General features: G+C 38.8%; 1 protein-coding gene across 5 annotated transcripts; it reads left to right on the forward strand.

Annotated features, from left to right (window-relative positions):
- Nucleotides 1-920: 920 nt before the first annotated feature.
- Nucleotides 921-11,614, forward strand: LOC125550739 (Beta-glucosidase, GBA2 type family protein). Of its 5 annotated transcripts, none has more exons than XM_048713817.2 (20): nucleotides 922-1,089; nucleotides 2,107-2,203; nucleotides 2,748-2,858; nucleotides 3,115-3,171; nucleotides 3,268-3,338; nucleotides 3,998-4,097; nucleotides 4,863-4,933; nucleotides 5,067-5,167; nucleotides 5,240-5,343; nucleotides 5,452-5,505; nucleotides 5,585-5,640; nucleotides 5,733-5,771; nucleotides 5,881-6,025; nucleotides 7,719-7,900; nucleotides 7,991-8,058; nucleotides 8,678-8,750; nucleotides 8,827-8,888; nucleotides 8,972-9,896; nucleotides 10,588-10,878; nucleotides 11,066-11,614. In XM_048713817.2, the coding sequence occupies exons 2-20, from the start codon at nucleotides 2,129-2,131 to the stop codon at nucleotides 11,337-11,339; spliced, it is 2,859 nt and encodes a 952-aa protein (XP_048569774.1). In that variant the 5' UTR covers nucleotides 922-1,089; nucleotides 2,107-2,128; the 3' UTR covers nucleotides 11,340-11,614. The 5 variants fall into 5 exon arrangements, with proteins under 5 accessions (XP_087373946.1, XP_048569774.1, XP_048569772.1 ...); XM_048713815.2 differs by having other exon boundaries at nucleotides 932-1,089; nucleotides 5,243-5,343; XM_087517820.1 differs by having other exon boundaries at nucleotides 921-1,089; nucleotides 3,115-3,338.
- Nucleotides 11,615-13,863: the final 2,249 nt, after the last annotated feature.

Consider the following 13,863-nt stretch of genomic DNA (forward strand, 5'->3'; position numbering starts at 1 on the left):
GGTTTTGTTACAAACCAGCAAGTATAGGGATGAAACATGCAATTTACTCTCGCATGTGGCATGCCGACTGAGCATCGCTCTCGGAAGGACGGTACTGAGGGGGAAAACGAAAGATGATGCCATATGGTCACATCAACGGCCAGACCTTCTGTCCCTCGGCGATGTGTATAACTCATAATAGTGAGGTTTTTGTGCGTTTTTCAAACACTCAAGTCTATTCTTTGTTCTTTTCCGGGCTTACCTTCAAGCCGCTTGATGGTTGGAAAACGACTAGGAGATCAAACACAATCAATTGTGCATAAGCTTAAAGTTGAACGGAGAAAAGTCAACTTACCATCTGAAACTCGTTCAGTTTAATTTGATCTAGCAGCTTTCTGCCTTTCTCATAATGTTTTCTTAAACACGGCATAGACAGAGACACTCATGCATACACACGTACAATCTTCCTATAAACATATGCACATCAACCATATCCTTGCGAGCATCTTCGAAAGACTGGGTTGTCATATCATCTTAAGATTAATAAAGTCATCAATAATACCAAGTTTCGAACTTAAACCTTGCATTTGTTTCATCACAAAGAACATAATCATCAGAGATATGTAACTTTCTCGAAATGTTCTGTAAGAGGCTATGCACACCTACAAAGGTAGGTTCAGCAGCAAACTCTTAGTGACTCAGCAGCAGCTGCTAGACACGTCGTCTCGTGACACTAACAAACAATTTACGCACACTATTTTCCCTCAAAATAAAAATAAATAAACATTATACCTTAGCTGCAGAGCATCAGATTCGTGTGATGATCAATCTCCGTCCGGGAGCAAGCAAGCAACCCTGCCTGTGAGACGTCACTTTCCGGAGTTGGCCCCACGGCACGGCAGAACGGCTCCGCAAAATCGTGGGTTTTTCTCCGGTCTCCGGTAAACTGAAGCCACAAGTGAAGAAGCCACGTCGGTGCGTGGTAGTTACGATTACTCCCGGGCCGGCATCGTCTTCCATTCCGTCCCACGCGCTCCCGAGTTCCGACTGGTCTCTGGGGCGGCCGGGCGGAGCTCAGATCCCCGGCGGGCGGACTCCAGATCGGGAAAGGTCAGAGTCCTCCTCCCCATTGCCGCTCGAATCGATTCAGGGTTTCTCTCCCGATTTCTAGGAAGGGGTCCTCTTCGCGCCCCGGCAGGCTGGTGCTTCTCGGGGGTGTTCTTGCGGGGATCATCCTTACCCATTTTCTTCTCTCCCTCCTCCGGTAGGATTGCCTGTGTCGTCTTTTCTCTGCGATTTATCAAGGGCAGTTTTTGCAGCATGCAGTTGGATAGAATGATAGTACTGTTTTTCATCTAATAATCAATGCGTGCGTTGAGAATTTGGCGTGGTCTGTTGTTCTGTTCTGAAAAATCCAGTTCTCCCTGATACTATGGCCCTGTTTGGTTCATAAGTTCTAGGATTTTTTTAGTCCTAACTTATAAGTCCCTACATGTTTGGCTCCTGGTACTTATAAGTCTCTATAAAACCATATTACAACTATAAGTCCTTATAAGTCCCTCCTTGAGAGTCTTATTTCATAAGTCCCAAATGCCCACTTTTAAGTCCCTATAAATCCCTCATGTTTGGTTTAAATGAGATTTATAGGAACTTATTTAAGTCCCTATATCAATAAGTCCCTGAAAACAAACACCCTCTATATGAGATGCCGTTGTTTGTCTGTGTTTGCAATTAAGTAAAAGCAAGGAATCCTTTTTATTACTATATTATTGAAGTTTGATGAGTCAGCACAGCAGTGTCGTCAGCTTCAGTTTACCGCGGTTTTGCTAACTCTGTTTACATATGCCTTATCTGCACTTGTCTAAGATACACTGTCATACTGATGAAGGCCGATAAAAAACAACCATGTTAAGCTTCACATCGCACCAAATACATATTTTATTTTACACATGCAACTCCTTGGATGCTAGATATTCAGTATCTTCGTGGCTGACAGCGTTCCTATCTCGAGTTGAACTGACAATTTTTTGTTCCATCCTATATGCTTTTTCTAATGAACATATTCAGATAGTTAGGAACTACAAGGCACCACACTTGTTACACATTCAGATTTCAATCTGTTTGCAGGCCCAGCTCCAAGGAAGAAAGAATGGTGAAGGATGTCCATGAGCCATCGAACGGCGTGTCTCTGAACAGTTCGCCTTCGCAAAGTATTGTTAATTCAGTGAGTTATTTCTTCCAAGATTCATTTGTAAGCTGCCACTAGATTTGTTCCCTACCATGATGACTTTGTGAATTCTACTGACAATCGAAATGTTTTATACCTTTTGTTCCTTCTCGAACCTTTTTATACCTTTTGTTCTGACAAAACGCAAACGGTTTTGTGTCTTGATGTATTACAAGGAAAAATCTACTGTTATTCACCTTCACTGTCAATAACAGTTGTTTGTTCTCTCTTGACAAGCAAATCCTTGTAGCATGCAGTCCAAAATACTCCCTCCGTCCCATAATATAAGATACCTTTTGACACAACACTAGTGTTAAAAAACGTCTTACATTATGGGACGGAGGGAGTACTTAATAGTGTACATACAGAAAGATGACCATTGTGCACATCATCCATAGTTAACTCTTCTAACCACCAATTTGAATGTGTGAATCAAGTACAAAAGAAAAGGAAAAGAAGGGGAAATAGACAAATAGTTACGACTATCATTCATCCTTTTTTTCCTCTTCTTATTTGTATGTGTTGCTTTTTTTCTTGTCAGGAAAAGGTTAATCCTGGACAAATTCCAGAGTTGACATGGGAACACAAGCTAAGCCATGTTAGATATGATTTGCCGTCATTTGGACTTACATGGAGGGAGATACGGCAGATGGTATGTCTTCTCCTTTATGGAATTCTTAATCTTATGGTCTGCTGAGATGTATCTGAGCATAATTGTTTTAGTAGTCCAGCTGTTGTTTATAAGAATAACAATGATTATTGGCAACCTTAACTAGAATTCGTATGTGTTGCTTTTTTTTCTGACATTTTTTGGGTGCTTACTAGGATTGTTGTTGTCTGTACTTCCTTTGTTCTTCACATTCTTTTTAGTGTTTTCTCCTTGCCTTACATTCATTTCATTGTTGCAGGCTGGTCTTGGTTTGCGTCTTGGTCGACACATCCTTGAGGAAACTTCAAAAGGACGAGTACGCTTTCACATGTTTGCTTGTGCTACCACTCATTGTTGTGTGGAGTTTCCCCAATTACAGATGCTATTTCTTATCGTTGTTAGTTTTTTACAGACTGCTATTATTGATCCCATGAAGAAGCGCACTGCAAGATCTGGTCAGGGTGTTCCACTTGGAGGCATTGGGTATACCTACTTTACTTCACTCAGTGTAACATGTATTCCTTATCAATGTTGAGCGTAGCATCTTATAGTTTTTAAATTATCACTAGAAAATTTACTTTACTACTTTTAGTCTTTAATACATTGCTTAACTGCGTGCCATACAAGTGAGCTTAGTGGATTCTGAATGTCTTTCCATCCAGTGCTAGTTTATCATGTACCTGTTGCATTTATTACCTTTATCTAACTTGTTCCAATAACTCCAATGACAAATGGGTTTGATATATTTGTTCATTCTATTTTTTTTCTGAGTCTTTTGTTCATCCTATTTATTCATCCATTTTCAATGATCTGAACTTTTACTATGGGAAAACCATATATATTTAAAGCCTATTTATTGACCAGTATGCTAATAAATCATGTTTGCACTTGTAGTCTCCTGCATATAATTAATTGTGCTAACTAGGGATAAAATTGATTCCGAGGCAAGTATCACACTGCTACATGGACGAGTGTGTTCTGCACTTGCACTTTTTCTCTACATATGTATAAAAATATTGTAGCCCCTCACAGAATTAATTTTTAGTTTCTCCTAGTAATTTTTAGTAGTGCATGCTTCAAAACTCTTCTTTTGTGTAATGGAACTTTTAGTACACTATCCTCTAATTGTTGGAAAACTGTAGTGCAGGAAGTATTGGAAGAAGCTGCAAAGGCGAGTTTCAACGCTGGCAATTGTTCCCCGGAGCCTGTGAAGATAAGCCAGTAATGGCAAATCAATTTTCTGTAAGTCTTAGCTATTCTACTTCGTCCCACTTAGGCACATATATGTGCTCTTTCTGTATCTGATCCTGTTGTAGTTGAAATCAATGCGTAATGTTCCACTTAGGCATCTGCCGCATAGAAGCCGCTATAAAGGTAGTGGTTTAGTCTACTGAAACAATATATGCATAAAAGTATAAGTCACTGGTTAAGCAGGGGTCACAATAAGTTAAGTGGGTTACTAAAGCGGCTTTTATTGTGGCCCAAAGAAGCCCAAAGAAGATGTAATGTTCTTTTTATGCCTCCGTGTCAAGTTTAAACATTATGGACTGAACTCCTAACAATTTGGTCTTAAACGGACTGAACTCCTAACAATTTGTTCTTAACCCTCTGAGAACAAAATAGAGGAAGAAGAGACAAAATCACCAGAAGTGGCAAAAATACGAAGGCACCATTCTTTGAAGGGACCAAATCTTTTGTTATAATGAGTATGATAGTGAAACCTTTAGAGCATTCTCTAGGTTGTCATATACTCAATTACACATTCATATGTTTTTATCAGTTAGATTTTACTTGAAATGAGCAGAACAATAGTTTCATAAGTAAATGGTCTATTTAGATGCTCTCTCTAACTCTTATCCGCACGTTACAGCCATGCATTAGTTGCCAAGTGAGATCTATGACTACCCTGTTATGATAGTTCCTATCAGTTAGCAAATAAACATAAATATATATATATATATATAATATTGGCAATTTAGAATGATATTTAAATACATTTTGTTTTAGGCCTTCATTTCCCGCAAAGACGGTGCAAAATATTCGACAGTGTTGCATCCTGGGAAACCGGATTTGCCAAAGTAAGTATATCAGTGTTTTTCTTAGTTTATAGTTCATGCATCGAGTTAGCCTACATAATAGATTAATAGGGTAGCATTTTGATGTATAAATCATTTACACGGAAAAATATCCTTAGATCTTTTTTAATTGCAGAGGAACTAACGTTTCAGGAATTGGATCCTGGGATTGGAATCTGAATGGGCAGAAATCTACTTATCATGCACTTTACCCTAGGGCCTGGACTGTTTATGATGGTATTGCAAGAACCATATAACTCTTTTCTGAGTAGCTATTTTGTTTTTGTAAGTTTGTGCTATTGTTACTAGGAGAACCTGACCCGGATCTCAAGATAATGTGCCGTCAGATTTCTCCAATTATTCCACACAATTATCAACAGAGCAGTTATCCTGTTGCAGTATTCACTTTCGCAGTAATATGCTCCTTCCCTGGATTTCCATAAATGCACTTATTAAATGGTTGGTTTTAACATGATGATACATCAGTACATCTTAATCTGATTTTCTAATTAAAAAAACAGGTAACTAATTCAGGAACCACAGCTGCTGATGTGACTTTGCTTTTTACATGGGCTGTAAGTTCTTATTTGATACCCTGCATTTTTATTCTACTTCTGGGCCTTTCAACTTGCAGATAAGTTTATATATCTGCAGAACTCTGTTGGTGGAAAATCTGAACTCACAGGATACCATTCTAATTCTAGTATGACGTAAGACACTGATGAATGATTGTTTTTGGCTTATTTTTCACCTTTTATTGAATAAATAGTTGATTCATATTTCATAAATCTAATGACAACAGAGAAAAGGATGGCGTGCATGGTGTACTGTTACACCACAGGTAACTTCCTAGTTCAAATTTCCGTATGATACATGATCTCTTATCACTAATGATATTGATCATGTAAACTTTAAACTCAGACACTTACAATTTTCTTAATTGAGAGCAGAACAGCTGATGGACTGCCACCAGTAACTTTCGCCATAGCTGCACAAGAGAAAGAGGGTGTTCATATCTCTGAATGCCCTTACTTTATGATGTCCGGTAGCTCTGATGAATTCACAGCAAAAGATATGTGGAACTCAGTGAAAGAGGTTTGTTAGAAACTTATTTTCGAAGCAGAAACTTTAAAGTTTAAACTCACTGTGTCGTAGTTATATTTTGCATACGCAGTAAATGACACCCGCCGCTGCATTAGCTTTACATTCTTGGTGCATTCTTCAATCATCTGTAATGCACCTCCTTGAGTTGATTTTGAAGAAGTTACACACATCTGTATGTACTTTGCATGTTAAATCTTTCTTTGGCTTCTTCTGTGATGGGTGGAAGATAATGGATGTTATCTCAGGCAGCTCTCCTGTGTCTAGTTTGTATAAGTTTTTAGTTATTTTAACATCTAAATTTATGCTGTGTGTTCCACACTTAATTTCTAGACTGTCTAATTGTTGGACATGTATTTTGTTTTTGAAAGAAAACTGTAGGCGGAGTCCCAACAGTATAGATGGGAACCCAAATTCGCATCCATGAGGACTTGAACTGATGTTGTGGTGTTGTACATCCACTCCCCCAATCAAGTGGGCTAGGCTCACTTCTTGTGGGCACGCAGCACGCGTTGTAGTGACATCACTATTGGGACTGGACACATAGTCGAGTTGGTATGTGCCATGTCAGAAGAAGTCCCTGTCGATCCAGAGAAGTCGTCCAGTCTAGATGTCCGGAAAGTATTAGGGAAATCAGGAAAGAAGTGTTGAAATCACTGTCACGTCCAAATCCTTAATAAAGGCTATTTAAGGCAGTCAGGAGTGTAGGTTTTGTTTCAATAAATAAGAAATCTCATTTCTAGGCTAAAGCTGGCAATGCAGGAGGCTGGGGTGATCAAATTATCTTTCAATGCACTGGTTACTCTTTGGTGCTAGTGCACTTGTATTCTGAGCAATAGGAAGATATTTGATTAGGTGCCTCTTTGCAAGAGACTTTGGAGACACACGGTACTATCAGAGTTAGAGGTCCAAAAGGACAGTTTCTTACAATGTCCGGGACACTTTGTGCTCTTTGCTTAGCTGATAGAGTTAGTTACTAAATATTTGCTGTTCTGTATTATTACTGTGGGCCGCCCTCTATGTATGTATGTGTATCTCTTGTCTTGTTCCCATCTTGAGATCCCTCATTTTTTCGCACTTCTGTTACATTACGCTCGATAGGGCTCTCCTGTAATATATGAACACAATGCGTTGAACATTTTAGAATAATTCAATCTGCTAGAAAGTAGGACATTGGCACAGAAATTGAAATTTGATATTTTATGTTGTATCAGCCATTTCAGTTTGGAAAACTGAATATCACATTACTTAATGTTCGCAAGGCACTTAAGTTTGGAACTCTGAACTGGACATTTTTGCAACAGAACTTAATTTTGACATGCAAAAATGGTTCACCTGACAGTACTGAGGTTCTATATGCACTTTGCTGTATATTATTCGCAACTCCTAGATGAAATTATTTCTTATGAATTGTGGGTTAGGCATGTATAGTCCACAAGCTATCTACCATTCACATCAAGATGTTCTGATGCAGAGATATCTGTTTTCCAATATAGAAAACCTAATTTGTGTTCTGAGTTCATGCTTAAATATATTCTTATTAAAAGTTTTACAAACCAGAATAAACCTTATTTTTCTTCAGTTTAATATTTAAGGATTTAAATATTCTGTATAGGGCAATAGGACAGTTCAGTAAATAAATTTATACTAATAACAAGCTGGCACAATTTCCTTTCCATTTTGGCAGCATGGATCTTTTGATCTGCTTGATCCTGTCAATTCATCAACGTCCTCCAAACCAGGAACATCAATAGGAGCAGCTATTGCAGCTTCAGTTAAGCTTGCTCCTCAGGCAACCCAGAATGTTTCATTTTCACTTGCATGGGCTTCCCCTGAAGTAAAGTTCTGCAGTGGAAAAACCTACCATAGGTTAGAATGGAAGCCAAGAAAATTACTTGCCAGAAAAGGATAAAATAGTAAAAAGAAAAACTGAAACTAACTTCTCTCCTGGGTTTGCAGGCGTTATACAAAATTCTATGGCACAGATGTTGATGCAGCTGCAAGCCTTGCCCGTGATGCCATTCTTAGTATGGTCCATTTCCTCCCCGAAGATTCTATGGAATAATTTTTGTTCTTGAGTGTGCACTGCATATTAAAGGAACCTCATAGCTTTGGAAATGTATTATTTCGAAAGAAAAGAAAGAACATAATGGCTCCATGTTTCCTATTTGCATTGTGAACTGACCAAAACTGGCTAATTCTTTGGTTTTTGGCTGGTTTACCTCGCTAACTGGTCAACTCTTTTTTACTTAATGAAGAGGCAGCGCTCCTGCCGGTTGCTCGAAAAAAGAACTCGTTAGTTATCTGCTAGTCTCACCCAAACTGCTAGTTGAGATCCCTATCAATATACTTCCTCATACCAGAGTAATGAGTATTCACAACAAATAACGTTTACCATGCACCAAGCTTTTGCATTTGAAGCACTGGTTGTGGGAACATTTCTTCCATGTTTTGCTGCACACCAATTCATAATGTAAAATGTGTTGTGAAATTGGTCATTGAACAGATTAATTTGTTCTTGATGTCATCTTAGATAATGTTGCAGAGGAAGCTGCAGACCTGCATTTTTACCTTATTACTATGGTAATTAGATTTCCTGTTTATATTTGTTACTGAATTTTATCGTTTACTCTGGACAACTATTAGATCATAGTTCCTGGGAGATGCAAATTGAGGATTGGCAGCATCCTATTTTGCAAGACAAGAGGTTTCCTGAATGGTATGTTCGAAATTTCATAAACCAACAATTCCGGGAGTACTAAACACTGATGCATAGCATAAATTTTCTTCAACAGGTATCCAGTCACACTATTCAATGAACTTTATTATCTTAATGCCGGAGGAACTATATGGACAGGCATTTTTCTGAACTTGTTTCCTTTAATTATTAACTGAAAAAGGCTACGTTTCATAAGTATTAACATAGATGCATCTCCACAGATGGATTACCACCAATTCAAAGTTTAACAGCAATTGGAGGGAAAAAGTTCTCCCTTGACATGTCAAATGGAGAAACAGATGATGACAATGAGATGAACCCACAGACTAATACTGCCACTGACATTCTTCATCAAATGGCATCAGTACTTGAGAGAATTCATGCATCTCTTGCATCAAATTCTGCTATAGGAACAACTTTGCTTCAGGGTGAAGAGAACATTGGCCAATTTCTCTACCTTGAGGGAATTGAATACTATATGTGGAACACATATGATGTTCATTTCTATTCATCTTTTTCACTTATCATGCTATTTCCAAAACTTCAACTCAGCGTTCAGAGAGACTTCGCTGCAGCTGTCATGATGCACGACCCTGAAAAGCTCAAGCTCTTACATGATGGAAAATTGGCGGCAAGAAAAGTTCTTGGAGCTGTTCCTCACGATCTTGGTCTATATGACCCTTGGTTCAAAGTGAACGCATACACACTCCATAACACAGACCGTTGGAAGGACTTGAACCCAAAGTTTGTATTGCAAGTTTACAGAGATGTTGTGGCCACAGGCGATAAATCCTTCGCCCGAGCTGTTTGGCCATCTGTTTATATGGCGATGGCATATATGGAACAATTTGATAAAGATAAAGATGGAATGATTGAAAATGAGGACTTCCCAGATCAAACTTATGATGTTTGGTCCATGGCTGGTGTAAGCGCATACTGTGGTGGTCTTTGGGTGGCTGCTCTTCAGGCTGCGTCGGCCTTGGCACACGAAGTTGGTGACAAAGCTTCTGAAAAGCTTTTCTGGAACAAGTATGAGAAGGCTAAATCTGTTTATGACAAGCTGTGGAATGGTTCTTACTTCAATTATGATGATGCTGGCACTAAAGCTAGTACCTCCATTCACGCTGATCAGTTGGCTGGACAATGGTATATCACTTAATCTGTTGACTGTAATGTTTGCTATCTTTGTTCTGGTTTCCAAATCTTCACCAATCTAACCAATTTTATTGCCTAATGAGAGCAATAGAAACAAGTTAGCCACATAACACATTTTTACTGGCTTCCCTTGTCCAAGCATTTACTGAACACTATGTTTTTAGCTTCTAGTATTATCATGAATTATGTCCATGCTGATTTCTACTAGCTTCTTTTACCTGATTTTGGAAAACTAATAAATTTATGAAAAATACATATTTATACTTTATTCATCCTGCTTTGCGAATAGCTGAAAATTTGGTCAAAACAATATGATACAGTTTTTATCATTGTTTATGTGCAACCTGAAGAATTATGCTAGTTTTATCATTGTTTATGTGCAGCCTGAAGAATTATGCTGGTGAAAATGTTGCCATCTCTCATGCCCCAAATTTCATACATATTTCTTGTTGTCCTGCATATATGAGTAGGAAAGCTTGCAGACTTGCAGTGACATAATACTGGTGACCAATCATAGTACCAGGGTGTACTCCAGTTCCAGTGTATACATAAACACATGTGCATCACAATCTATTTCTGTTCAAAAGTTGTTTCTGTCACATGTCTAACACGTCACTGACTAATGTACTTTAAGTCGATTATATTATTCATGAACTCGTCAAACGATGTGACTTTCTTTCAGGTATGCCAAAGCCTGCGGCCTCTCCTCAATTGTTGACAAGGACAAATCACAAAGTGCACTTGAAAAGATATATACTTTCAACGTAATGAAGTTCAAGGATGGTAACAGGGGAGCAATCAATGGGATGTGGCCAGATGGTACATTGGACATGTCCACAATGCAATCTAGGGAGATATGGCCAGGCGTGACATACGCGCTTGCTGCATCTATGATTCAAGAAGGCATGGTTGAGGAGGGTTTCAAAACAGCTGAAGGAGTCTATCATGCTGCCTGGTCTTCAGAAGGACTTGGGTGAGTGTTTTGCATAATTACGGGGCTTCCCCCATGCTAATATCGGACTTGAGGCACATAAAATGAATCTGTTTTATGATAATTTTTGCGAGTCTAGATCATCGCGCAGTTGATAATGCATTATTTTATCCAAATTCTTCTGGCTTCCATTCCATTGTCCAAAAATGCTGACAAATTGAGTTTTCAGATACGCATTCCAAACTCCTGAATCTTGGAACAATGACGATGAGTACCGGTCCTTGTGCTACATGCGCCCACTCGCCATATGGGCGATACAGTGGGCACTCTCAAATCCAAAGCTCCACAAGGAGCCTCCGACAGACATAACACAAGATTCTTTTCCGAAGAACCAGTTCTCATATGCACGAATAGCGAAGCTCCTGCAGTTACCTGAAGATGAATCGTCCAAGAGCGTCCCTCGGGTTATCTATGAGATAGTCCGGAACAGGTTTACTTCATGATATATGGGCCGCGACATGCCTGAATGTTGAATGCACTATTGGAGCAACATTGTTCAATTTGATTGTTGATTGCGGAAACATGTTATTGGTTAGCACACATTAGTATGGAGTTAATGCTAATAAAAGATGAGGTCCATGTATGTAGTCCAGTAGAAAATAGTATGTCACGTTGTTCTTCGGAGCGATCTTGTACGGTTGTGCTTCTTGAGTACAACAAAAGGGGGGAATCATTTCTTAAGAGCTGAGAAATATTTACAATGGTTTCCTGTCGAGTAGTTTGCAGGCTCACTTTCCTTAATAGTCTTCAATCAAAGTTATAGATAATTTAAGCTCATTTAAGGGAATAACATTAGCATTTGCCGGCTTGGTTCGTACAAAGTGCTAAAATGTTAAAACGAGACCCTAGTCCTGTAAATAGATAATCATAATCCAGTATACTACCGAACAACCCTCAGTACTTTTATACTCAAAATGGTTTTTTTGCGCGAAGTTATACTTAAGTAGTTGTGCTCAGTGATTTAATCAAATAAATACATGCCTGTCACTTGACATGTTCAAGATTCTGACTGATAATGTCACCTACTCTGAACTTATTCCTCTCCATCTCAGCCGAATTACACCTACCGATCACTACAAAAATACTCGGTCTAGCAAAAATACTCAGTCTATAGCTTGCCATCATGTATATGTATACAAAGTAGCAGGAAAAAACATTTAACTATAGAACAGAGAATTCGATCAGTAAAACAGGTCTCATTGAGACGTAGCACCCCACAATATCAGTTAACGCCTACAGGGACACCGGATTTTGCAAACTTCCAAAGCCTAGACAAACCATAAGACAAAAGGCTTATATTTTTCCTTCGCAAAAAAAAGGCTTATATTTTCATCTTTTCCGTTCAGATTGTAGTGAAATATCTTCCGAATTACAGCATCACGATGCGAAAGGTCAGGGCAGAACGATGGTGGAACAAACATTTTCTCTTTGAGAAAACACAAAGAACTTAAAGTCTCGATGCATTGATAAGAAATATAGTTACGTGTAAAGGCTACACCCAAATTGGAATGCGACACTCTTAAAAAAGAGTTTGTGTGAACTAAGGATAACTTAGATGGTTATGTTTTTTGTAGTTAAACCAATCCATCCTGGTTCAAGTTCTAGACTTAGCACGCGTGCTTGCATATTTCTTGTATTTCAGGTTCTTCGGCGATACTCTTTGAGCAGTATGGCGTGTTTGTCAATTGGCATATATGAGGATATGTCGGCTCAGTCTCTCGGAAATGCTTTATAGGGATAGGTAATGTGTGACTTCATAGGAGTTAGTGTGCGTACTTGTATGTGAGTATCTGCATTTCTGTTGTGTTTCTTTAAAAAATGTATATCATCAAAAGGAAGGCAGCAAGACCTACCGCTCTCACTCCCACACACAGCTTGCTTTAAATTATTTTCTTGTAACTATGTTATTCTTGGGTGATACATGGAAAATGGGGTGATACATGGAAGATGGAAAGGTAAACTATGGTATTGCCACTTTACTTACGCCACTCACTCCTTTTTGGGGTTTATAGGTCTTGCTTGTATCTCTAGGTCTCTAATTTTAATAATGTAATACGAATTATATGTCATAAGAATTATATATACCATTAGAAATAGAACACTTAAATTTTTCAGTGTGTAGTTTTATAATATATAACTAGTAATATATAACGTTATATAGATCTTTGTGAAATTTCACCTGAATTATGACACCGCACCATGGGCAAGGTCGGGAAGAGGGACCATGGAACCACGCCCTTTTCTCATTTCGAAAACGCCAAAACTTCGATAAAAAGGAAGAGCTATGTACAACCTTAAGGGGCCACACCTGAATTTACAATGCCACGCCAAAGTGGTAAGCACTCCCGAAAGAAGCAGTCCGTGGGTGAGACATGGAATGATGATGTGAAGGTGGTAATACTATATGGCATACTAAACCTTAGCATTTGCCGGTTCGGTCTAGTAAATAAATAATCATAATGCACTGTACTACCAAACAACCCTCAGTACTTTTAGGCTTAGATATTTTTTTTGCACGAAGGTACACTTAGGTAGTTGTGCTCAGTGATTTAATTAAATAAATACGTGCCTGTTGCTTGACATGTTCAAGATTCTGGGTGAAAATGTCACCTACTCTGAACTCATTCCTCTCCATGTCAGCCGAATAACCCACCGATCACTATAAAAATACCCAGTCTATAGCTTGTCATCTTGTAGATGTATACAAAGTAGCAGGAGAAAACAATTAGCTATAGAACGGAGATTTCGATCAGTGTCAGTAGAACGAGTCTCAGTAAGGCGTAGCACGACTTAATAATCAGTTCACACCTACTGGGACAATGGATTTTGCGAACTTCCAAAGCCTAGACAAACCATAGGCCAAAAGGCTTATAGTGTTACAAGTATATGTGGTTTCATCTCCTCCCTTTGCCTCTCCTAAGGTGGCTAGGGTTTCTGCCTTCCGTCGACGGCGCCGCCGCATCTCCC

The sequence above is a fragment of the Triticum urartu genome, chromosome 4A (genome assembly GCF_056163025.1).
Source record: "Triticum urartu cultivar PI428250 chromosome 4A, HENAU_Tu73, whole genome shotgun sequence".
Taxonomy (NCBI): Eukaryota; Viridiplantae; Streptophyta; class Magnoliopsida; order Poales; family Poaceae; genus Triticum; species Triticum urartu.